This window comes from Aquarana catesbeiana, linkage group LG07 (assembly GCF_042186555.1).
Source record: "Aquarana catesbeiana isolate 2022-GZ linkage group LG07, ASM4218655v1, whole genome shotgun sequence".
Taxonomy (NCBI): domain Eukaryota; kingdom Metazoa; phylum Chordata; class Amphibia; order Anura; family Ranidae; genus Aquarana; species Aquarana catesbeiana.
This window is the reverse complement of record NC_133330.1, coordinates 40,049,899-40,077,089: the sequence shown is the minus strand read 5'-3', so window position 1 is coordinate 40,077,089 and position 27,191 is coordinate 40,049,899. Positions and strand designations below refer to the sequence as shown.

General features: G+C 43.2%; 1 protein-coding gene across 1 annotated transcript in view; it reads right to left on the bottom strand.

The window, feature by feature from the left end:
* Window positions 1–1,839: 1,839 nt before the first annotated feature.
* Window positions 1,840–27,191, bottom strand: part of GXYLT2 (glucoside xylosyltransferase 2) — a gene marked incomplete in the record, with an annotated part of 80,332 nt that continues 54,980 nt past the window's right edge. The window contains 3 exon segments of the mRNA XM_073592029.1: window positions 1,840–2,602; window positions 13,266–13,438; window positions 17,204–17,327. Of these exon segments, the coding sequence (XP_073448130.1) occupies window positions 2,420–2,602; window positions 13,266–13,438; window positions 17,204–17,327 (480 nt within the window).

Here is a 27,191-nt window from a genome sequence, read left to right as displayed (position 1 = left end):
AAATAATTGTTAGTTGCAGCCCTTATACATCTATCTATCTATCTATCTATCTCTATCTCTCTATATATATATATATATATATATATATATATATACACACACAGTGGGGACGGAAATTATTCAGACCCCCTTACATTTTTTTACTCTTTGTTATATTGCAGCCATTTGCTAAAATCATTTACGTTCATTTTTTTCCTCATTAATGAAAACACAGAATTGTTGACATTTTTGCAGATTTATTAAAAATGAAAAACTGAAATATCACATGGCCCTAAGTATGCAGACCCTTCGCTGTGACACTCATATATTTAACTCAGGTGCTGTCCATTTCTTCTGATCATCCTTGAGATGGTTCTACACCTTCATTTGAGTCCAGCTGTGTTTGATTATACTGATTGGACTTGATTAGGAAAGCCACACACCTGTCTATATAAGACCTTACAGCTCACAGTGCATGTCAGAGCAAATGAGAATCATGAGGTCAAAGGAACTGCCTGAAGAGATCAGAGGCAGAATTGTGGCAAGGCACAGATCTGGCCAAGGTTACAAAAAAATTTCTGCTGCACTTAAGGTTCCTAAGAGCACAGTGGCCTCCATAATCCTTAAATGGAAGACGTTTGGGACGACCAGAACCCTTCCTAGAGCTGGCCATCCGGTCAAAATGAGCTATCGGGGGAGAAGAGCCTTGGTGAGAGCGGTAAAGAAGAACCCAAAGATCACTGTGGCTGAGCTCCAGAGATGCAGTTGGGAGAAAGTTGTAGAAAGTCAACCATCACTGCAGCCCTCCACCAGTCGGGGCTTTATGGCAGAGTGGCCCGACGAAAGCCTCTCCTCTGTGCAAGACAAATGAAAGCCTGCATGGAGTTTGCTAAAACACCACCTGAAGGACTCAAAGATGGTGAGAAATAAGATTCTCTGGTCTGATGAGACCAAGATAGAACTTTTTGGCCTTAATTCTAAGCGGTATGTGTGGAGAAAACCAGGCACTGCTCATCACCTGTCCAATACAGTTTCAACAGTGAAGCATGGTGGTGGCAGCATCATGCTGTGGGGGTGTTTTTCAGCTGCAGGGACAGGAAGACTGGTTGCAATCGAGGGAAAGATGAATGCGGCCAAGTACAGGGATATCCTGGACGAAAACCTTCTCCAGGGTGCTCAGGACCTCAGTCTGGGCAGAAGGTTTACCTTCCAACAAGACAATGACCCTAAGCACACAACTAAAATAACGAAGGAGTGGCTTCACAACAACTCCGTGACTGTTCTTGAATGGCCCAGCCAGAGCCCTGACTTAAACCCAATTGAGCATCTCTATGGAGACCTAAAAATGTCTGTCCACCAACGTTTACCATCCAACCTGACAGAACTGGAGAGGATCTCAAGTAGGAATGGCAGAGGATCCCCAAATCCAGGTGTGAAAAACTTGTTGCATCTTTCCCAAAAAGACTCATGGCTGTATTAGATCAAAAGGGTGCTTCTACTAAATACTGAGCAAAGGGTCTGAATACTTAGGACCATGTGATATTTTAGTTTTTCTTTTTTAATAAATCTGCAAAAATGTCAACAATTCTGTGTTTTTCTGTCACAACGGGGTGCTGTGTGTACATTAACAAGGAAAAAAATGAACTTAAATGATTTTAGCAAATGGCTGCAATATAACAAAGAGTGAAAAATGTAAGGGGGTCTGAATACTTTCCGTCCCCACTGTATATATATATATATATATATTTTTTTGTCAGGGATGTGGATAGCTTTAGCAGCTACCCCTGCATTAACAAAAAACACTCCCAACCCAAGGAGGCAAAAACACAGTCCAAGATGAACAACCTTTTAAACAAGAACGATGGTCTCTAGCAGAATTTTAATCTATTCCTTTAATATCCCCTGTACAAAAGAGGAGGCACACCATCGGCAATTTGCAGCATTTGATGCTGCCACTGTACTTGACTAATAAGACGCAACTTGTAACCGATGGTCTAGAAGACACAAGGTCAACAACCATACATTGAGACCAGAAGCACTGTCGGTTTAAAGTATACCACAGTTCTGAAGAACACAGCAAAAAAAACCCAGTTATAAAAAAGAAGCATCACATTTCTTACAAAGAAATTAAATATATCCTGTGTTATAAAAAATGTAAAATTATCACAAAATACTAAATGCACTGTCTTCTGCCCAGGGCTTGCCGTGGCTTGAGGTCACTCCACCTTACATCTTCACGTTGATCCATTTAAGCTTTTGAATACTGTAATTCAAAATGGCGCTGGTTATGTTTGCATAGTTTTTCCCTTTGCATCCAACAATAAAAACCTTGTCCATCTCAAACTTCATTTAAATAGTGTCCAAGGTTTTTTTTTTTCTTTTTGGGTTGTTTACAGATTCCATCCAGAAAATATTCAAGGTATTCATCCCAACAGAATCCTCATCCCCTTCCGCGCGACCCAGCGTAGACGATCACTCGTCTTTCGTAGACCCTCTTCATGGTCTTCTCAATCTGTTTAAGGAACACCTGGGGGATTCGACCGCAGAGTGTGTGGACACTGGCTAGGAATTTGGACTGCAGTGGGTAGTACATTTCCTGGTAGAGGTTTCCATCAAATGGGTACTGTATGGGAAGAAGAGGAAGGTTATGAGCAAGGAGAAAGACACCCATGACAAAAAAAAAAAAAAGAAACTATGCAAAATCATGGCCCAATTTTTGTGCAGACAATCAATTTTAATCTTTTATATGCATTCTTTATTTTCAATTGCTCTTGTAATAATTAAAGGTAAAGGAATAGTGCACAAAGATAATCACACAAGATTGTGGAAAGAAGCAAGTAATCACTCAAAAAAAAAAAAGTCACAGCCACACTCAATTTGATACCAGCACCAATTGATAAAAAATATATGTAAACCAATATATTACATGTGAACAAAAATGTGTGATAGATTGCCACCAATCGCTGACATGCGTTCCCACACCAAATCCTATATATACACTATAAGTGCAGTGCAACCAAAATCGACTTCATAAATCCAAGAAGAAATATATTAATGTAATTACCATGTATACAATTCATAGTGAACAAATATACAGTTGTTAATTCATGAATAACATTTTTTTATATAGCTGTTCTTTGAAGCCTTCAGAGGTTTGTTAGAGAGCATCATGAAGGCCAAGGAACACACCAGACAGGTCAGGGATAAAGTTGTGGAGAAGTTTAAAACAGGGTTAGGTTATAAAAAAATATCCCAAGCTTTGAACATCTCACAGAGCTCTGTTCAATCCATCATCCGAAAATTCAAAGAGTATGGCACAACTGCAAACCTACCAAGACATGGCCGTCCACTTAAACTGACAGGCCGGGCAAGGAGAGCATTAATCAGAGAAGCAGCCAAGAGGCCCATGGTAACTCTGGAGGAGCTGCAGAGATCCACAGCTCAGGTGGGAGAATCTGTCCACAGGACAACTATTAGTCGTGCTCTCCACAAATCTGCCCTTTATGGAAGAGTGACAAGAAGAAAGCCATTGTTGAAGGAAATCCATTAAGAAATCCCATTTGCAGTTTGCGAGAAGCCATGTGGTGAATACAACAAACATGTGGAAGAAGGTGCTCTGGTCAGATGAGACCAAAATTTAACTTTTTGACCTAAAAGCAAAACGCTATGTGAAACATGGTGGTGGCAGGATCATGTTGTGGAGATGCTTTTCTTCAGCAGGGACAGGGAAGCTGGTCAGAGTTGATGGGAAGATGGATGGAGCCAAATACAGGGCAATCTTAGCAGAAAACCTGTTATGCAGCGTACGCACGGGCAGAATTTTCGACCGGACTGGTCCGACGGTCTATCCGACGGACTTTCGGTGGACTTCCGACGGACTTACCAAACAAACGGACTTGCCTACACACGATCACACCAAAGTCTGATGGATTCGTGCGTGATGACATACGACCGGACTAAAATAAGGAAGTTGATAGCCAGTAGCCAATAGTTGCCCTAGCGTCGGTTTTCGTCCGTCGGACTAGCATACAGACGAGCGGACTTTTCGATAGGAACTGGGCTTGGTGGAGTTCCGACGTAAAGATATGAAACATGTTCCAAATCTAAAGTCCGTCAGATTTTCGACCGAAAAAGTCCGCTGCAGGTCCGATGAAGCCCACACACGGTCGAATTGTCCATCGGACCGGTCTGGTCGAAAAGTCCGCTCGTGTGTACGCGGCATTAGAGTCTGCAAAAGACTTGAGACTGGGGTGGAGGTTCACCTTCCAGCAGGACAACTTCCCTAAACATACAGCCAGAGCTACAATGGAATGGTTTGGATCAAAGCATATTCATGTGTTAAAAAATAATGTGACAATAATATTAGTGTACCAACCAATAATCAATTCCACAGTAGCGCAACCATTGCTACTATGCAGTGGACAATCACATCTGCAAGTGAAATAATCAAACGTGAAAATACAAAATATTCATATATTTAAAAATCATACAAATAAGTCCATACAACTTTCAAAATAACGGTGTATAAATGTAAAAATAAATCTTCAAAGTGATTCAGTTCAGGAAAGTTTGTGATTAACAGTCAACTCTCTATGTAAGTAGAGCCAGGAATAATACACCATACATCCACCACCAGTGTGATTAAATAGAGCCGTCTCCCCTATGGAAATACACTCACCAGATTGAATTGCCTTTCACTCTCATGAAAAGGCACATAAGCTTTTAAGTCAATATCCACCTGGTAGTATCGCTCCACAATCAGCAGGTCTCATGGCATGTGTGCAAGAGAAAACAAAAAAGCCTCCAATAGTGCAATAATCCCATAAAACGTTTATAAAAATCCAAGTAATCCACTTACATTCAAAATCATCTTGTACATTGCATGTGAATAGGTAGGTATCAGATAGGCAACAACTCATCCCAGTCTCACCACCTCCATGCTGGTTTCAACTGTCAGTGTAGTCACCTTCCACACTCTCCCATGATCAACATATGAACTGAGCTCCACATAGCCACGTGATGAATATAAGGTGCATTATTCCTGGCCCTACTCACACAGAGCTACCTGTAAGGCTAGGTTCACACTAGCGCAATTCCACTGCTGGTTCCCGCATCGCATAGAACTCGCAGATGGTTCACAATTCCCTATGCCAGGGATATGCAATTAGTGGACCTCTAGCTGTTGCAGAACTACAAGTCCCATGAGGCATAACAAGACTCTGACAGCCACAAGCATGACACCCAGAGGCAGAGGCAGCTGGAGGTCTGCAAATTGCATATCCGTGCCCTATGTGAACCGCTGTGGGTGTCAATAGAAAGTTAATGACACCCCCAGATTGGTTCGCATATCGCAGTGCAAACTGTCAAATGGTGCAAGAATCGGATAGCAAAAGGTGTAAATACCCATGCGATCCGATTCCAGTGCAGACCAAAAAAAGGGTCCTGCACCACTTTGGTGCGAATGCAATGCAAATTTAGACATACAACATGTACGGCTGAATGTGCATCGCACAGACATCACATGTGATCTGCACAGGAGTGTGGTGCGAATCACATGCAATGTCTAGGGACGCACCATTGTGAACCCAGCCTTAATCACAAACTTTCCTGAATTGAATCACTTTGAAGATTTATTTTTGATTTACACACCGTTATTTTGACAGTTGTATGGAGCCAGGAGTATTTGTTTGATTTTGAAATTTTTGAATATTTTGTATTATTTTCACATTTGATTATATCACTTGCAGATATAGTATTGTCCATTGCATAGTGGCAGTGGTTGCCCTACTGTGGAATTGATTATTGGTTTGTACACTAATATTAATGTCACAACATTTTTTGAATTCATTATTTAAAGTGGTTGTAAACCTAGTTACACCACTTGTACCTACAGGTAGGCCTAAATTAAGGCCTACCTTTAGGTACTATAAATATCCCCTAAGCCTGCATGGTTTAGGAGATATTTACCATATACGCTTGCGCCAACATTTTTGGCGCATGCCCACTGAAGAAACAGCTCGATCGTGCCGTTTCTAAAGGGCCTGTGCCGTGATCGGCGGGAATGACGTCATCGCAGCACCAATCCAATCACAGCGCTGGAGCCCGCGAACCCGGAAATAACGCCAGTCACCCGGAGACATGTCGCCGGTCACATGCTAGTATACTAGCTCATTATGCCTTTGTCTTACAGGGTTTTTTTTTTTTCCTAGGGTTTACAACCAACCAACTTTAAGTAGCAGCACTGAAATATATAACACTACAGGTGATTTTTGGAATCTTGAGCGCAGCGAAATTGCCCAGTCAGTCCAGACCTAAATCCAATTGAGAATCTGTGGCAAGAGTTGAAAATTGCTGTTCACAGACACTCTTCATCCAATCTGAAAGCTGGAGCTATTTTACAAAGAAGAATGGGCAAAAATGTCACTCTCTAGATGGGCAAAGCTGGTAGAGACATCTCCAAAAAGACTTGCAGCTGTAATTGCAGAAAGGCGGTTCTACAAAGTATTGACTCCGGGGGGCTGAATACAAATGTACCCCACACTCTTTACATATTTATTTGTAAAAAATTGAAAATCATTTATCATTTTCCCTCCACTGCACAATTATGTGCCACTTTGTGTTGGTCTGTCACATAAAATCTCAAAAACTGAATTGTCCTGGCATGCTGCCCCCCCCCCCCCCCCCCCGCACAGCCATTCACTGGAAAGATCAGTGTTCTGCTGTTTCTCCTCCCCCAGCTCACTTAGTTCCTTATACAGCAGAGAACAGAGGGCATGTGATCACTTATAAAAAAAAAAAAAAAAAGGGGGGGAAAAAGTATTCATGTTTTTTAGATCTATACACAAATGTTTTGCCTTTCTTTTCTATTCTTCTACTTAAGGTGAAGGTTCACAAGACAAGAGGCATCACAGAGAGAGAAACGGAGAGGACAATATGAACTTCTGTACAGTGCTGGTTATGATGACAGGTAGGCAGAAGGTAATCGATAGTAACGGCTGTTGTGAGAACAGCGGTTATAAAATGTTGTGCTTCACATAACCATTAAAGTACTGAGAATTCAAATCTCAGGAACACTATTCTACAAGGAAATCAATTAAAAGTCTTCCTGTGGTCAAATGATTAAAGTTAATGGTGGAATTAAACCAAAAAGCAAAACGGAACCAATTCTTAGATGTGGTGGCTACATTAGTTTTCTTTTTTTTTGTCCCCCCCCCTAACTATTTACACCTGTTTATCCAGCCAGTAATGATGTTACTGTATTTTTCAACTGACCACTTCACCTCTGGAACATTTACCCCCCTTTATGGCCAGGCCTTTTTTTGAGATACTGCACTGCGTTACTTACGGACAATGCACGGTCATGCAACGCTGTACCCAAATAAAAATGTATATCCTTTTTTACCCACAGAGCTTTCTTTTAGTGGTATTTGATCACCTCTGCGTTTTTTTTTTTTTTTTTTTTGCGCTATAAACAAAAAAAAGAAAAGAAAAACTAACAAAAATCCCAATAAGCATGTTCTGATTGGTTTGCACAAAAGTTACAGCGCTTACAAAATGATGGGATATTTTTATTTATTTTTAATTAATTTATGTATTTTTTACTAGTAATGACGGTGATCAGCAACTTATAGCGGGACTGTGATACTACGGTAGACATTCTGACACTGCCATTTTTTGGGGACCAGTGACACTAATACAGTGATCAGTGCTAAAAAATCTGCACTTTCACTGTACTGACACTGGCTAAGAAGGGGTTAACATCAGGGGTGATCAAAGGATCCACTGTGTGCCTAGCCAATGTTTTACTATACTGTGTGAGGTGCTTTTACTAGGGGAAGAGATGGAATTTGTTCCTCGCTTTCCCTTGTTTACATTAGCAGATCGCTGTTATGCCTCTCTGCCTAACGGTCAGCGTGTGCCGGAGGAGATCGGGTACCGTGCACCCGCCGATCGGCTTCTGCTGTGTGTAATCACAGCGAAAGCGAGCCGCCGGCAGCACGCATGGCTGCCCCCCCCCCCCCCCCCACCCAGAAGTTTCAAATCACGTGTATATATACACACACACGAATACACATACATGTGATCTGGCGCACAGGTGCCGCCCTGTAGCAGTAAAACTGCAATAAGGCAGACCTGAAATAGTTAACAGACCAAACAGTCCATAAAAAGTGACAGCAAGACCTCTTTCACACTAAAGCGCTGCTAAAACAGCCGCTAAAGCACTGGTCGTTTTAGCGGCACTTTTCAGGCGCTAGCGGGTCACTTTATTTTAAGGTCACGTGACCTTAAAAACCCCAAAAAGACCCGGAATGCGGCGCTTTCAAAGGACTTTTAAGGCGCTTTGGAAGCGCTGCCCATTCAGGTCATGGGCAGTGGCGTTTTAGGAGCGCTTATACAACGCTCCAAACACGCCCCAAAGATGCTGCCTGCAGGAATTTTTCTACCGCCCCGCAAGCGCACCGCCCCAGTGTGAAAGCATCCATTCAAATGAATAGAAAGAAGTTTTCAGGTGCTATTTTAAGCGCTAAAACGCCTAAAAACTGCCTTAGTGTGAAAGAGGTCTTAGACCACGGATATGCAATTAGCGGACCTCCAGCTGTTGCAAAACTACAAGTCACATCATGCCTCTGCCTCTGGGTGTCATGCTTATGGCTGTCAGAGTCTTGCTATGCCTCATTATTATTATTATTATACGAGATTTATATAGCGCCAACAGCTTACGCAGCGCTTTACAATGTATAAGGGGGACAACACAATTACAGTACAGTTCAATACAAAAGGTACAGGAGGTCCTGGCTCATAGAGCTTACATTCTAAAGGGAGGGGGTGGTGGTACAAAAGGTAATAGCTGCAAAGAATGATTTGATGGGGGTGGCTCAGGGACAGTTATGTGGGTGTGGGATAGCCTCATGGGACTTTTAGTTCTGCAACAGCTGGAGGTCCGCTAATTGCATATCCCTGCCTTTGAAGGTTAAAGCGCAGTTCCAGCCAGAAACATTTTTTATTTTTATTTTTTAAAGTCAGCAGCTACAAACACTGTAGCTGCTGACTTTTAATAAGGACACTTACCTGTCCAGGGAGCCCGTGACGTCGGCTCCCCGAGGCCGATCCATCCATCGGATCGGGTGCTGGCGCCGCCACTCTAAGGGAGACCGGCAGTGGAGCCTTCGGGCTTCACTACCGGTTTCCTACTGCGCATGCGCGAGTCACGTGGCGCTTTGTGAAGGACACAAGAGGACAGGACGTCCTGCGCCGCAGCCCGGGTTGAACAGAAGTACACTTAGTACTTCCAAAAAGGTACTTTAGAAAAATAATTACAAATTTTAGATATCCAAAAACGAGGGGTGGTCTTTAGTTTAAGACCACCCCTCAAAAGTGGATGGAACTCCGCTTTAAGACAAACTACTGAACATTGTCAGCAGTGCTTACTATGGTCAGCTTTTATTTGTAAAACCTTTTTCCCCAACAGGGGAAAAAAAACGGTTACTGAAGCTGCTTAAAAAGTGTTAGCTGGAGATCAACTTTCATTTGTTAAGGCTGGTAAACCCTATGAGAAAAATCGATCGTCCAATTTTCCTCGTTTCACAGCAAGTCGGAACCGAGAAAGGAAATTATCCCGATCAGCCAATGACAGCTGATCACGTGATGTAAACAGAGGATCGATAATCGTTTTTTTTCTTCTTCTCACGCTGACAGTGCCCACCAGTGTCGCCTCATCAGTGCCCACCAGTGTCGCCTCATCAGTGCCCATCAATGCAGCCTATCAGTGCCCATCAGCGTACATCAATGAAGGAGAAAAATTTTGTTTGCAAAATTCATTAACAAAATATCAAACCGAGAGGTGATCAAATACCACCAAAAGAAAGCTCTATTTGTGGGAAAAAAATGATAAAAATGTCATTTGGGTACAGTGTTGTATGACCGCGCAATTGTCATTCAACGAATGGTCTGGGCAGGAGGGGGGTTTAGGTGCCCAGTAAGCAAGCGGTTAAACAAAAATAGTTTGTTCTGTTCACGTACAAAAAAAAATTAGAAGTTTATCTCTTCGGAAATTTTCGTTTGCAAAGTCTGAATCGGATGTTGAAAGTTTTGTACACACTATGAAAATCAAACAGAATTTTTCTTCCGATTTTCCCCTAGTGTGTACACAACTTTAGTCAAGTTCATCTAAATCTGCTAGTCTACCACTACCCTCTCCCCAGACAGACAGTGCTGCTGTTCAATGGTGTGATCATCGCTCCTCTAGTAGAAAGGAGACGCCTTAAAGCAGAACTTCAGTCATTTTTTCATCTTTCGATCTATTAAATCTTCTGCTCTTGTTGTTTTAACTTTGAAAAGTAAAACATTTTTTTCTGCCAGTAAATCCCTTATACAGCCCACTTCCTGATTCTTGTCTGGTCATTAGCCTAGGCTTAAAACATCATACACAGCTCTCTCTCTCTCACTCTGAGTTTGCCAGGAAGGGAGGGGGGATGAGTCATAAGAGGGCCAATGAGAGCTGCAGAGCTGGAGGTGTGCCTCTGTGTGTCTGTGTAAATCCAGGAAGTGAACAGGCAGAAGCTTCAGCCCACAGTTAAAATGGCTGCAGCCAGACTCAGTGGGCTGAAGCTTCTGCCTGTTCACTTCCTGGATTTACACAGACACACAGAGGCACACCTGCAGCACACCTGCAGCATATTTGGCAAGTACAGAATTACAGTATATATAAAATAATAGGCAAAGTGGTTGGAGGGAAACTTCAGAATAGCAAAGATGTTTTTATTACAAATTATGTGAGGAGGCTGCAGTTCCACTTTCAGATAGGAAGTGTGTTACTGGCCAGATCACCAGATGAAAAGGAAAAAAAGACTAAAAAAAAGAAAACGAATGCAGTCATCATGTTTAAAGTGTTACTAAACCCAGGACTCTGCATTCACTATATCTGGTCTCCCGCAGAACATGGAAATGCAGTTATTTTAGTAAATATAAACTGCTAAATACCTTTTCTCATCAGCAGTTTTGTGACTTCTATCAGTGTCTGGTTAAAGCTTGTAGGAGGAGTTTTCATTCTCCTTTGATTGTGCTATGAGGCTGCAGGACCCCTGAACCTCTTTCTGGACAGTGCTGATCACATGCACTCTCCCAAGAAAAAAAAAAAAAGAGAAAAACTCTAGCAATACACACCAAACTGAGCATGTGCAGAGTGACTCCAAGGCCCTGTACTATCCGGGGATGGATTAGGGACAGTGACAGTAATTAGGGACAGTGATCTCTGATCCTACCCTTCTTCCACTGTCCCTAATCCATCTCCGGATAGTACAGGGCCAGTGGAAGATGGGGAGGATCAGAGAAGACAGGATTAAACAGTATTTTTACACAATGCGGAGGATTAACCCCTTAGGTTCCACAGTGAGTATAACAAGCATGATTTACTGCATATACAGACTGATTTCACTGTTGTGGGTTTAGTAACACTTTAAAGCGGGGTTCCAACTGTGAAAATTTTTTTTTTTTTTGGGATGAATATCTTCATTTTAAAAAACGTATTACTAGCACTCACGTCTCTCTTTTTAATCGCTGCTCGATTGCCGATTTAATTGAGCGAGGTATGTTTTATTCCTTGTTCGTGGCAATTACCATCTTGCTTGTGGGCATGTGAAGCCCATAAGCACTATCTTCCGAGCTCTGGCACAGCTGAGCGACCAGCATGCACCACTTGTTCTCGCGCATGCGCTGTATTTACGGCTCGCATCGCCGTACACTTCTGACATTGCCATCACAACGGGAGTCGTCGTCGGAAGTGCCCGCCCCGTTGTGATGGCAACGAAGGCCTCGGCGCTGCCCACTGACTCCTGGGAAATGATGACAAGCATCTCCCAGGAGCACTATTGGGCACAGGCGCCGAGGGAAATGACGTCAGACTCCAGGGAGAGGAAGAGGCAGATTCCGAGGTATCCCTTAGCAACAGACATGAAAACGTGAGCAGAAAAAAAAAAAAAAATTACAAATGTTGTTTATTGTGTTTAACCACTTAAGCCCCGGACCATTTTGCTGGCCAAAGACCAGAGCACTTTTCGCAATTCGGCACTGCGTCATTTAAACTGACAATTGCGTGGTCATGCGACGTGGCATTTGTCCCAAACAAAATTGACGTCCCTTTTTTCCCACAAATAGAGCTTTCTTTTGGTGGTATTTGATCACTTCTGCGGTTTTTATTTTTTGTGCTATAAACAAAAATAGAGCATCAATTTTGAAAAAAAACGCAATATTGTTTACTTTTTGTTATAATAAATATCCCCCAAAAAATATATAAAAAAACGTATTCTTCTACAAATTTTTGGTAAAAAAAAAAAAAATTACAATAAGCGTTTATTGATTGGTTTGCGCAAAAGTTATAGCGTCTACAAAATAGGGGTTAGTTTTATGGCATTTTTATACTTTTTTTACTAGTAATGGCGGCAATCTGCGATTTTTATTGTGACTGCAACATTATGGCGGACACATCGGACAATTTTGACACATTTTTGGGACCATTGTCATTTTTACAGCGATCAGTGCTATAAAATTGCATTGATTACTGTAAAAATGACACTGGCAGTGAAGGGGTTAACCACTAGGGGGCTAGGGAGGGGTTAAGTATGTCCTGGGGAGTGTTTCTAACTGTTAGGGGGGTGGGCTACGAACGGCACTTTACTGATCATAGCTCCCAATCACAGGGAGCTATGATCAGTGACAGTGTCACTAGGCAGAACGGGGAGATGCTTGTTTTCATTAACATCTCCCTGTTCTTCAGCTCCGGCAGGGTCGCGCACGTGACCACACGGCGGCAAATTTAAAGGGACGTACCTGTACGCCCATTTGCCCAGCCGTGCCATTCTGCCAGCGTATATGTACATGCGGCGGTCGGCAAGTGGTTAATGCTGCTGAATAATGCAAGCTTAATTTTATGTGAGGAACTCCGCTTTAAGGATGGGTAAGCTACAATATAGTAACATTTTAGTTTTGGGTTTAATACGGCTTTGACCGACATGAGAATATAAATGCAGGCCACTCAAATGGCTTCCCGGAGAACCCCAAAGAATTCTATAAGGCAAATCAAGCCTTCAGCCCCCGATGGTATACTCAGCCCCCTACCACATCGTACTGACCCATAACTATGGTGTGTGACCTCATTGGGGAGCAGTGATGTGTGGTTTTATTCTTAATTGATAAAAACAGGATGAGAAGAAATTTGGAGCTGTAGCCAAAACGCTAGAGCCTTTTTGGCAACACATTCACCGATTGGAGACATTTAAAGCAATACTTACATCTCTTAAGACTTCATAGAAGGCTCTGAATGCTGGCTGTTTGTCATCATGGTACACCCCTCGGTTGCCATGAAGAATGGATACACCGTCTACTTCTGCAGACTTACAATTGCTGCCATACATGCAGTGGTCCGGCCTATAATTCCACTGACATGGGAATACATACAGGTTCTCTGCAAAAGAAACAAATATTTAGGGGATGAAAACATAAGCCATGTGCTACCTACGCAGACCTAGGAAGGTAGTCTTAGGGTCACCATACTCGTTCCAATCTTTGTAAAATACTGGATCAAGTAGACAGCTTAAAGCGGTAGTAAACCGCAACCCCCCCACCACAAAATCTTCTCCCTGAAAATGAATGTCATAATGTGCTAGCATACATTGCATACTAGCACATTATGAAAGACTTACTTTAAAACAAAGCCCTATGACCGTTAATAGGGCTTCCATCTTCACCCGGTCTTCGTTCCTGGTTCGCTTGGTTCATTTGACTGGTGGAGCCGCAAGGATGCCACTTCCGCCTAGAACGCGAGAGGCATGGCCGTGGCGCGGCTCTCTCTATTGATGCCACCTCCGTCCGTAAATCTCCTAAACGGTGCACGTTTAGGGGGTATTTACTGTACCTACAGGTAAGGCTTATTATAGGCTTACCTGAAGGTATAAATCAAAAAGAAGCCTTTACTACCACTTTAACCTCCCTGGCGGTTTTCCCGAGTGTGGCTCGGGGTTAAAATTCAGGGCCATTAGCGGTAACCCCGAGCCACACTCGGGATTACATCGCAGGATCCTGGTGTGGCTTTACTTACCTTGTTCCCGGGATCCTGCAATGTCCCCCGCAGTGTCCGTGGGCTCCGTCCTCCTCCGAAGCCTCTCCATGCCAGGCTCCGTTCCCTGCGAGCGTCGCGACGCACGGGGGCGGAGCCTGGCGGCAAATAAAAAAAAAAGTAAAAATCATAACACATACAGTACTGTAATCTTACAGATTACAGTACTGTATGAAATTATTTCACATCCCTTTTGTCCCCAGTGCTTTGGCCCATGCCCTGCATACAGTTTTATGTGATATATACTGTTCTTTCTGCCTGGAACCTGGAGATTGTCCATAGCAACCAAAAAGTGTCCCTTTATGTCAAAAGTGGCTTTAGACCAGCTAGAAAACAGCGATAGTAAATTAGAACACTTGCAGAATTGAGCGATAGTGAATTGTGGGGAAATTTAATTTATTACTATTTATTTTTATTTTTTTTAATTATTTATTTTTATTTATTATATTATAATTTATGTTTTTGTGTTTCAAACTTTATCATACCCGGGATATCTACTAGACTCTGGTTTGGACAGATTTAAGTGTGTTATTGTTAAGAATTACAGACCTACAATATAAAACGCCAAATTTCCATGCAAAATAATTGTACCGCTTTCAGCACCTAAAATCCGAAATAATCATACCGCCAGGGAGGTTAACCGTTGCCAGACATAGACTTGCGGGGATAAGATAAAGTGATTGTAGAGGAAAAGGTTTTATTCTTCAAACAAGTATGTTTTACTTACCGGCTCTGTGAAAAAAAAAAAGTTTTTCTTTGTTATAAAATGTTGTAAATAAGTCATTTTTCTCCTTCACTGTGCGCTAATGAGGAGGCACGAATATGCAGTACTGATCAGTGGCGGCTGGTGCTCAATATTTTGGGGGGGGGCAGCACACCAACTGCACCCCCCCCCCACGGAGACAGACGGAAAGGAGGCGATACCCCCTCCCCCGAAGAGGGACGGGAAGGTTGCGATCCCCCCGCAACCGGGAGCCGGACAGGAGGCGGAAATCAACCCCCCCCCCCGGGAGATGGACGATCAGAGGCCTCCTTACCGTAGGAGGCGGATGACAAGGATCTGGGGTAGGGCTGCTGCTACTCCTCGCTCTGGGGGGGTGTTGCTTCTCCTCCCGACCGAATAGGAAGTGGGTCCTAAGACTCCCTGGCCAATTGGGTCTTAGGACCAGCTTACTGATTGGCCGGGAGGAGAATCAGAAAGACAATAGCGAATATTAATTTGATATTGTCACACAAATGGGTGGGCTCAGGGCGCAGTGCTCTGCTCCCCAAGCCCACCCTTTTTGTAAGCCAATTAGAGCCTCAGGCTCTAATTATGTGCTTCAAGAAAAAAAAAAAAAAAAACCATTGAAATCCATGCATCCGGCACCCTACATGTAGATTAGGGGCCGGGCGCACGGATTAGGGGGGGCGGCGCCACTGGCACTTATGGGTACTGACAGGCAGCACTGATAGGCAACACTAATGGGAACTGTTGGGGTTGCACTGATTATCAGTGTAGATGTCCCCTGTGTGGACTGCCGCTTACTGGCTCTCCTCGCACGCTGCCAGTGTGAGGTGAAAACTGCCACTAACCGGCTAATCCTGTTGACACTGTGATCAGCTGTGATTGGCTCTTTACCCCGAATTGTGATCAGCTGTGTCCGAAGGATGGGCGCCGCAGGGGTTAATGATTATTGATCTCCAATCACATTGTGCTCATGTAGTTCTGGAGCCAACGCCACATGGCAGATCCAGCTGCAGGGCACCACTGATCTTTTTAGCTGTCTCTAAGGCTACTTTCACACTGGTGCGGTGAGGGTGTCGTTTTAGAGGTGCCTTTCAGGCCGCTAGCGGGGTGCTTTTAACCCCCGCTAGCGGGCGAAGGGGTTGATAGCGCCCGTGTAGCGCCGCTGTCGAATCGCTTTGCAGGCGCTTCGGCAGCGCTGCCCATTCATTTAAAAGGGCAGAGGCTGTGAAGGAGCGGTGTATACACTTCCCCAAAGATGCTGCTTGCAGGACTTTTTCTAACGTCCTGCAAGCGCACCCCTCCAGTGTAAAATCACTCTGGCTTTCACACTGGAGTGACAGGAGAGGCGCTTTACAGGCGCTATTTTTAGCGCTAAAACGCCTGTAAAGCCCCTCAGTGTGAAAGTGGCCTAAGGGTGGTATTCTGATGGCCACTGTAAAGAGCCATATTTTACAATGGCCGCCAATGCAGAAAGCATTTTTGCCAATGAGCCCCAATGATCTAGTGGGTTAGGTGCAGTGTTGTGCGGCGGCCTGGGAAACACACAGAGTTCAATTTCGGCAGTCACAGTGTATTGTAGAATAATTTGACAAAAACAGGCCTGGCAGGGAGCACACCCATCCGGAGCCACTTCCAACTGAAACGGTGGACCCATTAGATGCACAATGGAAGATGCCAACAGCTTCTGCTGCGGAAGAGCAGAATGTGACCTGGCCAATCCACACCCAAAAGGGAATGCTTCCTGGAAGGTAGGCGTAGTCCCTGCACTTTTTTTTTAACTTTGAACAATTAAAACTTTATATTTTTGTATTCCCTTGTGACCTCCTAGTTACTCACTGCTCCCTTTCAAAGTCCCATATAGAAGAATTTTCTGGTTACTCATTTATAATTAGGGATGTGGGTCAGTGTAGTTTCTATTTTGTGACAACTAGCACCTTTCAAATAATTAGTCCCTGGACTGTCCCTTCTTCTCTGGAACCTGTCCTTATCTCTGGTACTGTTCCTGATGGTTCCTTTACACTAGCCACTCGCAAAAAAAGGTGCCAAGCCTGGGAGCAGTTGTCTTAAATAGACTCTGCCTCAACCAAGATGGCTGCCAGAGTCACATGGGGTGCCAGCATCTAATCAGAAAGCTGCCTTTCAGTAACCATGGAAATCATAGAGGAACCAAGTTCCTCTCAACTTCCAACCCCCAATGCATTGCTGCTGTGGTCGAGCGCCACCTGCACACTGCACCTGCCTTCAAACTGGTTACCAAGGGTTCCAGTTTCAAGGTGTACTGTAGTGTAGTGTAAAAACGGTAGAGAAAGGCCGGCCTAGGTCAAAGCTTTAAGTTGACATCTGAGATCAAAGTCTACCTTGTTTTCTTATTACACAAGTCATACCTGGGTTGAAGGAGAAAATAATGTTCAGCAAGTCCTGGTCTCCCCACGTGATGTAGTTTTTGTATTTTTGGTACAATGGGTGCAGCATCTCTTCCCAGGTCAAACCAGCTGGGATCATATTGTTCTGAAAATAAATACATTTCATGTTATAGCGGAGCTGTGGGCAAATCACAATGGACAGATTTTTATACTGAGCCAAAATGCGACACGTAGTACACAAAAGTTTGTTACAATTTGAATTTTGCAACAGAAGATCTCTGGACGGCAGGCGTTGAAGTCAATAATTCATGCCATTAGACTCGCCTTACCCCAATTCAGGGATCTTGCGATTGTGGACTTTTTTTACATTTCTGATAGATGTAAAACGAGAAAGTTTCTAGATGAAGCCAACTTGTCGGGTGACCCCCAGAGGCAAGCTATCATCTGTCATTTTATTACCTTACTTTGCCTAACCTGGCACCTTACAAACCGCTATGATAAATTGTATCAACCACACTGCACTCTTCCACCTGGGAACCAACCTTCCTTGACGCGTTTCACAACTCCTGGCTTGCTCACAAGGATGGGAGACGTCTTCTTTAAAAACACTCCTGTTTTGCTCACAAGGATAGGAGAAGTTCAATAGTTTAATTGGGCAACTTCAATATGTTAATTTGCTTTAAGGTGGACTTTTTGTATGTATAAAGGTCTTGTCATTCCAGTATGTAACAAGCTATGATTAAGGCTCTCGCTGAAACGCGTTAGCTCATTCAATGACACATTTTTGTAGCCAATAAACTTGCAACAAGGATTACAGAGTTGCTGGCTCTTTTCCTTCAGATAGAAGTTCCCCAATCCTTGTGAGCAAGCCAGGAGTGGTGTAACACGTCAAAAGGAAGGCTGGTTCCCAGGTGGAGACATGGTTGTATGCAGTCATTTGGTGACAACTAATACAGCAAGAGGAGCTAAGAGTGGAGTGCGGCCGATACATATTTTCATATTTTGGATGGGGAGCGGAGACGGACTCCAGTGCCTGGCACCCAAATTGTCCATGTACAGGAGGGGCGAGTCCTGAGCGGAGCTGTAGATTTGGGTATGTTACCTTACATGGAGTAATAGACTGCACAGGAAAGCTAAAGTGATACTAAACACACACTGTTTAATGTACATTATTTCTTCTCTTTCTGTATATGGATGAGGGCACTGTAATTATTTTAATGGAAAAAAAACATCCAAGTACCCATTTTCCTAATCGATATACAGCTGTCACATGACCCAACTCTTTCCCAGCCTGTCTGCAGGGAAACATAAGCAGGAGGAGCTTCTGATCCTCTGCTGCTGGTCACATGTTCAATAAATAAATAAATAAATAAATAAATAAATCACAACCTTTGGGATACAGAGTAAAAATAAATAATATTAATAAATGGTTTTAAATTGTCAAACAAATATACAGTTCGGTCCATACATAGTTGGACACAGGCCCGTATTTAGTTTTTTTCAGGTATTTACCAAAACATATTCAAGCTATAGTTATATAATGGATATGAGTAAAAAACAAGTGGCCCCTGCCCCCACCTATAACTGGCCTTCACAGCAAGGAGCACATGGAAGGGCAAACATATGAAAGACAAAAATAGGGGTTTAGTAAACCCCTGTTTTTAACGTAGGCTGTTGGACAGGTTAATTTGGTCAGACTGGTTGGCGAGTTGAGCTATGGAATGTTCTGTTTTTGTCTTTCATATAATGGATATGTGCTGAAAGTGTACACTCTGAGGTTTAATTTGAGGGTATGTACATCCAAATCTGAGGAAGGGTTTAGGAATTACAGCTCTTGAGAATAGCCATCCCCCTTTTTCAATGGACCAAAAGTAATTGGACAATTGAATCAAAAGCTGTTACATGGCCAGGTGTGGGCTACTCCTTCATTATTTCTTCCTCAATTAAGCAGATAAAAGGTCTGGAGTTGATTCCAAAGCCTTGTGTCCGAAGGGCGTGTGCCAGAAACTTGTCTTGCATACAAAAGGAACACAATTGCGTCACAATTGAACAAAAAAGTGTCAGTTAGATATCCGATCTGTCCGCCGCAATCCCGCTAAAAATCGCTAATCGCCACCATTACTAGTAAAAAAATAAAAATAAATAAAAGTGCCATAAATAAAAAAAGTTTTTGTTTTGTAGACGCATTAACTTCTGCGCAAACCAATCACTATACTCTAATGCCTCGTACACACGGTCAGATTTTGCTACGGAAAATGTTCAATGGGACCTTGTTGTCAGAAATTCCGACCGTGTGTAGGCTCCATCACACATTTTCCATAGGAATTTCCGTCACACAAAATTTGAGATCTGGGTCTGAAATTTTCCGACAACAAAATCCGTTGTCGCAAATTCCGATCGTGTGTACACAATTCCGACGCACAAAGTTCCACGCATGCTCGGAATCAAGCAGAAGAGCCGCACTGGCTATTGAACTTCATTTTTCTCGGCTCGTCGTACGTGTTGTACGTCACCGCGTTCTCGACGCATTCTCAACTTTGTGTGACCGTGTGTATGCAGGACAAGTTTGAGCCAACATCCGTCGAAAAAAAAAAACATGGATTTTGTTGTCAGAAAATCCTATCGTGTGTACAGGGCATTATTGGGATTTTTTTACCAAAAATATGTAGCAGAATACATATTGGCCTAAATTTATGAAGAAATTAGATTTATGAAGAAATTAGATTTCTTTTTTAAATTATCAGATGTTTTATAGCAGAAAGTAAAAAATATTGTTTTTTTTTTTTCAAAATAATCGCTCATTTTTTGTTCGTAGCTCAAAAAATAAAAACCGCAGAGGTGATCAAATACCACCAAAAGAAAGCTCTATTTGTGGGGAAAAAAAAGGACATTAATTTTATTTGTGCACAGCATCGCACGACCGTGCAATTGTCAGTTACACTAACGTCATATCACAAAAAATGGCCTGGTCAGGAAGGGGGTAAAACCTTCCAGGGCTGAAGTAGTTAAAGCTGAAAGTCTGCACTTCCGATTCATTTGGATTGTTTTGTTTTAATTTTATTTCTGCTGGTATACAGAGCCAAAACGTATGAAAATTGTGCCTGTGTCCAAATATATATGGACCTAACTGTATATATTGGAAATTAAATCTTGATTATTTTTTGGTGATAACATGGTGTGCGTGGATTTCTGCCAGTCACAGGTTGTCACACCCCTCCAGCCAGTGTCTTAGAATAACTGGGAGGTGAAGCCTCCATCAATCAAGATATAATACTGATGTGTTTAGCAGTTAGTGGCCATGAAGGAAGAGGGAGGGAGTGGGCCGTCATTTACCACTGTGTATACGCCCACATGTGTGATTCTATAGTCACATGGGCTGGATGTGAATGGGAGGAAGTGCTCAGGGTAGAAATACACTGAAAATGAAGTATGCACACTAGCTGCCAGCACTGCTCTGCAAAATCCCTAGCTGAATTGGGGACATGAACAGAAGGGGGCGATAGAGAGCAGCAGGATCAACCAGGTTTTTTTTTTGCAGAATTTAATTTTGTTTTTTAATTAAATTTTCGGAATTTTCGTTTTTAATGATGTGGGTTTAGAGACCCTTTAAGTTAAATAATTCAGTACTTGTGCTGAGGTAGCTTAAAATAAGGTTCTTCCTCTACAAGCTCTAAAAGAGACATTGGAAATGGTCTCTTCTACCCTCCGGGTGTGACATTGTGCACTTACACATTTGTCATTGCTTCAAGCGCGACATAAGGGATCGGACAACTCCATCTACTTACATAAATTCTCTTAGTCTTTTGCAAAAGCATTCTGGGTAAAGGTGCAGCGCAGGTCGAGAAAAGAGGCCGAAGTCGCACTGACATGAGGCTTTCAAATTGTGCGATTTCAGATGAAGTTGAAAAAAAAATGGATTTTTGGAAATGAGAAACGCTGCAAGTAAGAATTTTAAATACTTGATTTTCCTTTTTTACTTGTAATTTTCCAAGTTTGTGACAGGGTCTCCTTAAAGTTTGGGGTCCCTTTAAATTTAAAGACTGTGGTGGCACCCAGTTTGGTGATGGATTTACGCCATTATCTCCTATCAGGCACAATCAAGGAAGCTATTATCCTGCGTGTCGCAATAAATAACAAGATTGGTGCTAAATTCTGTACGCCTGCCTATTGTTGTCTGGAGACATCCGTGTTTCTGCCCATCTCCTTGAGAAGGGACAGCAGTGATCCGGAACGTGGCTGTCACTACGCAGCACTGAGGACTAGCACTAAGTAGAGTGTGATCTACAGTGTGCGGGACATGCTCCATCAGCGGATGTCATTAGGAATTACAGCTCCATTACAGTGATTACTCTGAAGAACTCAAAGAACTCTGCCCCCCGCCCACCCCGCGCCTCCCCCCACCCCCTCATTCCTAAAACGCATGACTGTAAAGGTATCCATAAGACTAGATAATAGAAGCAAGTATTTGGTGAATGCAAATGAAACATCTTCATCTTCATGAGAATGGACCAGTGCTGGGACAAGGTCAATTAGAGCCCAGGGGGAACATGCCAATTTGCACCCGTCCCCCCCAAGATGTATGAGCATTATGCCCCCCCCCCCAAAAAAAAAAATTTAAAATTGAGCACTAATCTGCATGCTTATCCTCTAAACCAGGGGTAGGTAACCTCGGCCCTCCAGCTGTGGTGAAACTACAAATCCCATCATGCCTCTGCCTTTAGGAGTCATGTCTGGGATTGTCAGGGTCTTGCAATGTCTCATGGGACTTGTAGTTTCACCATAGCCGGAGGACCGAGGTTACCTACCCCTGACCTAAGCAATAATTCCTCCTTCTCCTCCCAGTACAAATCCAACCCCCTGCTAAAATATACCCCCTCTCCGCACAAATCATCCCCCCCCCTCCCCCCCCACACCCGCACCAGCTGAAATCCTCTTATTCCGCATATACTCCCAGCACAATTCCCACACCCACAGAAAAAAATTCCCCCTTCCTAGCACAAGTCCTCTACCCCTAAATTTCCCCTCCAAGGATAAACATCCCACCCCCAATCCTCCATCCTATCACAGATCCACCCACCCTAGCACAAATGCCCCCCCCCCCCCATCCCTACTACCTCAAATCCCCCTTCCAAAAAGATTTCCCCTTCTAACACAAACCCCCTCCTTTCCAACATATTACCTTTTGTAGGACAAATCCCCCAAAAATTCCCCTTCCTAGCACAAATCCTCTACCCCCCCCCCATCCCTCCTCTCAACACAAATCCCCCCACCCCCCAATCACCATCCCTACCACACCTCCCCATAATTCTCCTCCTAGCACAAATGCCCCCCCCCCCCAACATTCCTACTACTACAAATCCTCATCCCCCCCAAAAAAAAATCCCCCCTCCCCTCCACCATATTACCTTTTCTAGGAACCCCCCTCCATCTCAAAAAATCCCCCTCCTAGCACAAATCCTCTTCCCCCAACACAAATCCCCCCCCCAAATCACCACCCCTAGCACAAATGCGCCCCCCCCCAACAGCATTACTACCACAAATCCCCCATCCAAAAAAAAAAAAATCCCCTCCTAGCACATATCCCATCCCCTCCACCATATTACCTTTTCTAGGGCAAACCCCCCAAAAAAGCACAAAACGTCTTCCCCATCACTCCTCTCAACACAAATCACCCCCTAGCACAACTCCCCAAATTTACCTTCCTAGCAAAAATGATACCACCCCCTCCCCCCAAATATCGCTACTGGCACTAATCCCCTTCCAGCTCAAATCCCCTCCAGCATATTACCTTTTCAAGGACAAAACCCCCCGAAAATTCCCCCTCCTCACACAAACCGTCTTCCACAAGTCACCCCTCCAAATCACCACCCCTAGCACACCTCCCCAAGTTTCCCCTCCTAGAACAATTCTTAACTCCTGCCGCCCCCCTAAATCCCCCTCACAACATAAAATACCTGCCTCCCAATCTTCTTGTTGTCCCCCCACACCTCACATGAAACCACAGTGCCCAAGGCAGCCGCCCTTCCTGCCCATCTCTGTCCCGAACCTGGAATGCACCATTGGGAAAGACTGGGCTATCCACAAAGTAGATGTGTATTTAAAGCGATAGTAAACCGCAGTTTTTTTCGTTTTTTTTTGTGTGCCCTGAAAGGTAATGTCATAATGTGCTAGTATGCATCGCACCACTAACCGGGGTGTCGAATAATAATCAGCTTTTGGAGCAAAGGAAAGTCTGGTTGGCCGCACATCCGATAAAATTACCTTTATTAATGATTCTTTATATAATAACCGTCTCCACAAAACAGAATGGGGAATACAGCAAATCCAGCTAACATGTTTCACGCTCAATCAGCGCTTAATCATAATTCCTAGAGCTATGATTAAGCACTGATTGAGCGTGAAACGTGTTAGCTGGGTTTGCTGTATTCCCCATTATGTTTCCTGGAGATGTTTTTTTATATGAAGAACCATCAATAAAAGGTGATTTTATCGGATGTGCGGCCAACCAGACTTTCCTTCACTCCATTAAGACTTCCGCAGACAGAGCCAGCACCTGCTAGTGTGAGTGGTGGTGGAACAGGGGACTGACCTGAAGTGGCATTTTGTTTTCTTAATAATCAGGATTTATTTGTGGTTAAACCACAGGTGTCAAACACAAGGTTTGTAGGCTGATTCCGGCCTGCCATGTCGCCCTCACGTCCAGGGGGAAGTGGAAGTGAGATGTGGACAGCCAGCGAAAGAGAGCTGAACCCTGCGCTATGTACGCAGTGCACCCCTGAACCCTGCACTATATACGCAGCGCACCCCTGAACCCTGCACGCAGCGCACCCCTGAACCCTGCACGCAGCGCACCCCTGAACCCTGCACGCAGCGCACCCCTGAACCCTGCACGCAGCGCACCCCTGAACTCTGCACGCAGAGCGTTTTTGGCATGTTTTTATTCCCATAGAAATGAATGGAAACGCGTCATTCGTGTGGTTTTGTGTGCATTTGCGCGTTTTTCTGCTCAAATGAAAAAATAAACTAGTGATAATATATTAATAAATACGTGTAAAATAAATATATAAATAACTAAAAATCATCATAAATAAATGAAATAATATGCAATATTACATAAATAAATAATAATTAACCACTAACCTTAAAAATATTAAATTATTAATAAATAATAATAATAATACATCCGAAAAAAATATAATATTTTTTTAAGGGTTAGGGGTTAATTATTTATTTTATTATAATTATTTTTTTTTAAGGGTTAGGAATAAATATTTATTTGTTATTACTTAGTATTCATCTATTGAATGTATTATTTAAGTAGTAGTAACACCCTAACAAAAAATAAATAAATAACACTAACCTTCAGGGTCGGTTCACACTACAACGACTTGGGATCCGACTTGTAAGCCCTCAAGTCGCTTTACTTTGAGATTTGCATTATAGTCAATGAGAGCGTCTTAATTTACACTACTGAAGTCGCTCCGACTTCAGAAAAGGTTCCTGTACTACTTCAATCCAACTTCTAGGCAACGTGTACCCATAGAATTCAATGGAAGTCGCCTCAAAGTCGGATCTCCATCTATATTGAAGCGACTTATCCGGGAAAAGAAATTAGTTTACCCAGACAAACCCCTCCCTCCCAGAGAGCTGATTATTCTGTGATTGGCCACAGCCAAAGTCGCCTGTCCTGGAGGCGACTTGAAGTCGCGTTGTAAGCTGCTTAAAGTCACGCTGAAGTCGCCTTGCAAAGTCGCGCTGAAGTCGTGTTGCCCCTGTGTTCAGGGGGGAGCAGATACCTGTCTAATACAGGTGCTTGCTCCCACTTCCGGCGAAAGAGCACTGCAGAATCTGCGGCGAACTACACCATGTCCAGCACCTCCTCCGTCCCCCCCCCCCACTGTCTTCTGGGAGAGACACAGGTCCCAGAAGACAGCAGGGACCATTCAGAAAGCGCAGCACGACTCGCACATGTGCAGTAGGGAACCAGGCTGTGAAGCCGGCAATGTTTCACTTCCTGATTTCCTTACCGAAGATGCCTGCGCCTGCACCCGGAGCTGAGGGACAGGTCTGATTTGGGTGAGGACATCGCGGGCACCCTGGACAGATAAGTGTCCATATTTTAAAAAAGTCAGCGGCTGCAGTATTTGTAGCTGCTGACTTTTCTTTTTTTTTTCAGACGGAACTCCGCTTTAACTCTAACCCATTACCCTAATGAAAAAAAAAAAATAATAATAAATGAATAATAATAAAAAAAGAAATAAAACCTAATGGAAAAGCTATAAAAGCTGAAATACCTAGCAACAAATGATGCAACAGATAATAGTTTTTTCTATTGGCTAATAAAAAACGCCAAATCAAAAACGCTGCATAAAAACGTAGCCGGAAGACCACTCAAAGACGCTACGCTCAGGTGTGTATGCAACCTAAAACAAGACTGGGGCAGGGGGTAGCGGCTGCTACTCTGCTGCTAAGAGTGTGAAAAATTGGCTTCTGATTGGCTTGTAAATGCCGGTGCTGATGGGTGGGGGTCTTCCACATGTAAACTCCAAGCAAATATCAAACCCCTATAAACCACTAATGGCTACAAAAAAAATGATGTATACCTAAAGCCAAAACTTTATTTTTAGTTTTGGATGGGGTAGGTAAGGTTTGTTAATTTTTGTATGTATTGACTCTTAGCACAACCTGTTGAGAACTTTTGGAAAAAAAGAGCAAAGTGGCCGGTTCTTGATTAAAGAGGAAGTAAACTCTCCCACTCTGATGCTTCTTTTCATTTAGTCCATTATAATAAGTAATTATCAAACTATAGCCACTGTAATCCAGCCCAAATCGCATATTACTTACTGTTTAAAGAAACTTTAAAAAAAACTTGTTTCCAGGGGTAAGGCAGCGCCATCTTAAGTATTGTTTTCTGAGTCCACAGTAGAGTGCATTTCCGCCCTTACATTGAACACTTCCTGTACTGTTAACCAAGCCTCCTTCTCAATCCAACGTTTCTATGGCAACCCTGCTTCCCTGCTCATAGCTGACTTGTTTTATTTCATAGTATTTAAGACTGCAGTAATGCTGTCCGATGCCCAGGACATGGTCACATGGGGTGTAGTAGGAAGCTCTGAGTGATTATGCAGTCTCAAGGGATTTCAGTGTTGTGCTGTAGGAAGTCCTGATAATAGACAGACAAGCTCACAGAGTGTGCCGTAAATCAGGGGAGATATGGGCATGCTCAGTGACGTCATTCTAAAGAACAAAAAGGATTACAACAATACTAAGCAAGTAAAGAGATATCTACAAGCAGTGTTCATTAGGGTTTTTATGCTGATTTACATGGGACAAAGTTGTGGGGGAGAGTTTACAACCACTTTAAGAAGTGGTAGATTCCTAATAGGAGAAAGAAGCAAAGTATTGGCATCACCCGGGTACTGCTGTCACTTTATTGTCCAGACACCAGGCTGGATCTACAGTGATCTACAGAGAGGTCCACACCTGGCTGTGAAAGATATCTAGCAGATCAAAAATTGAAGCATCAAACCACAGATTAAAGTAGAACTATAGGCAAAACTTTTTTTTCAGTAAGGGAGGGTTATAACCCCTGTCAGATTATTTTTCGCCATCTGTGTCCCATTGGGGAGATTTACCTTCACTTCCTGTCCCATAGCCAAACAGGAAATGAGAGGTAATCCCTGTAAACCTAGGGAATTCCTTGGGGACCCCCAGGTCACCAGAACTAGTGTCCCCATTGGAAGATTTCCCTTCTATTACTTTTCTGGGTACAGCCCAAAATTTGGGGTTTTCTTTTACTTTCACTTTTAATGATAATAGTAAACAGAACATATAGAGAGGGTGAATCTCCCTAATGGGGACACAGACAGCAATAAAAATAGACAGGTGTTCTAATCTCTCTCAACTCTATCCAAAGCAAAAAAAAAAGTTTTGCCTTTAGTTATACTTTAATATTCCAGATACAATTGGAGTCCTGTATAGAGTCAATGAGAAACTGGTTCAGCTGCCA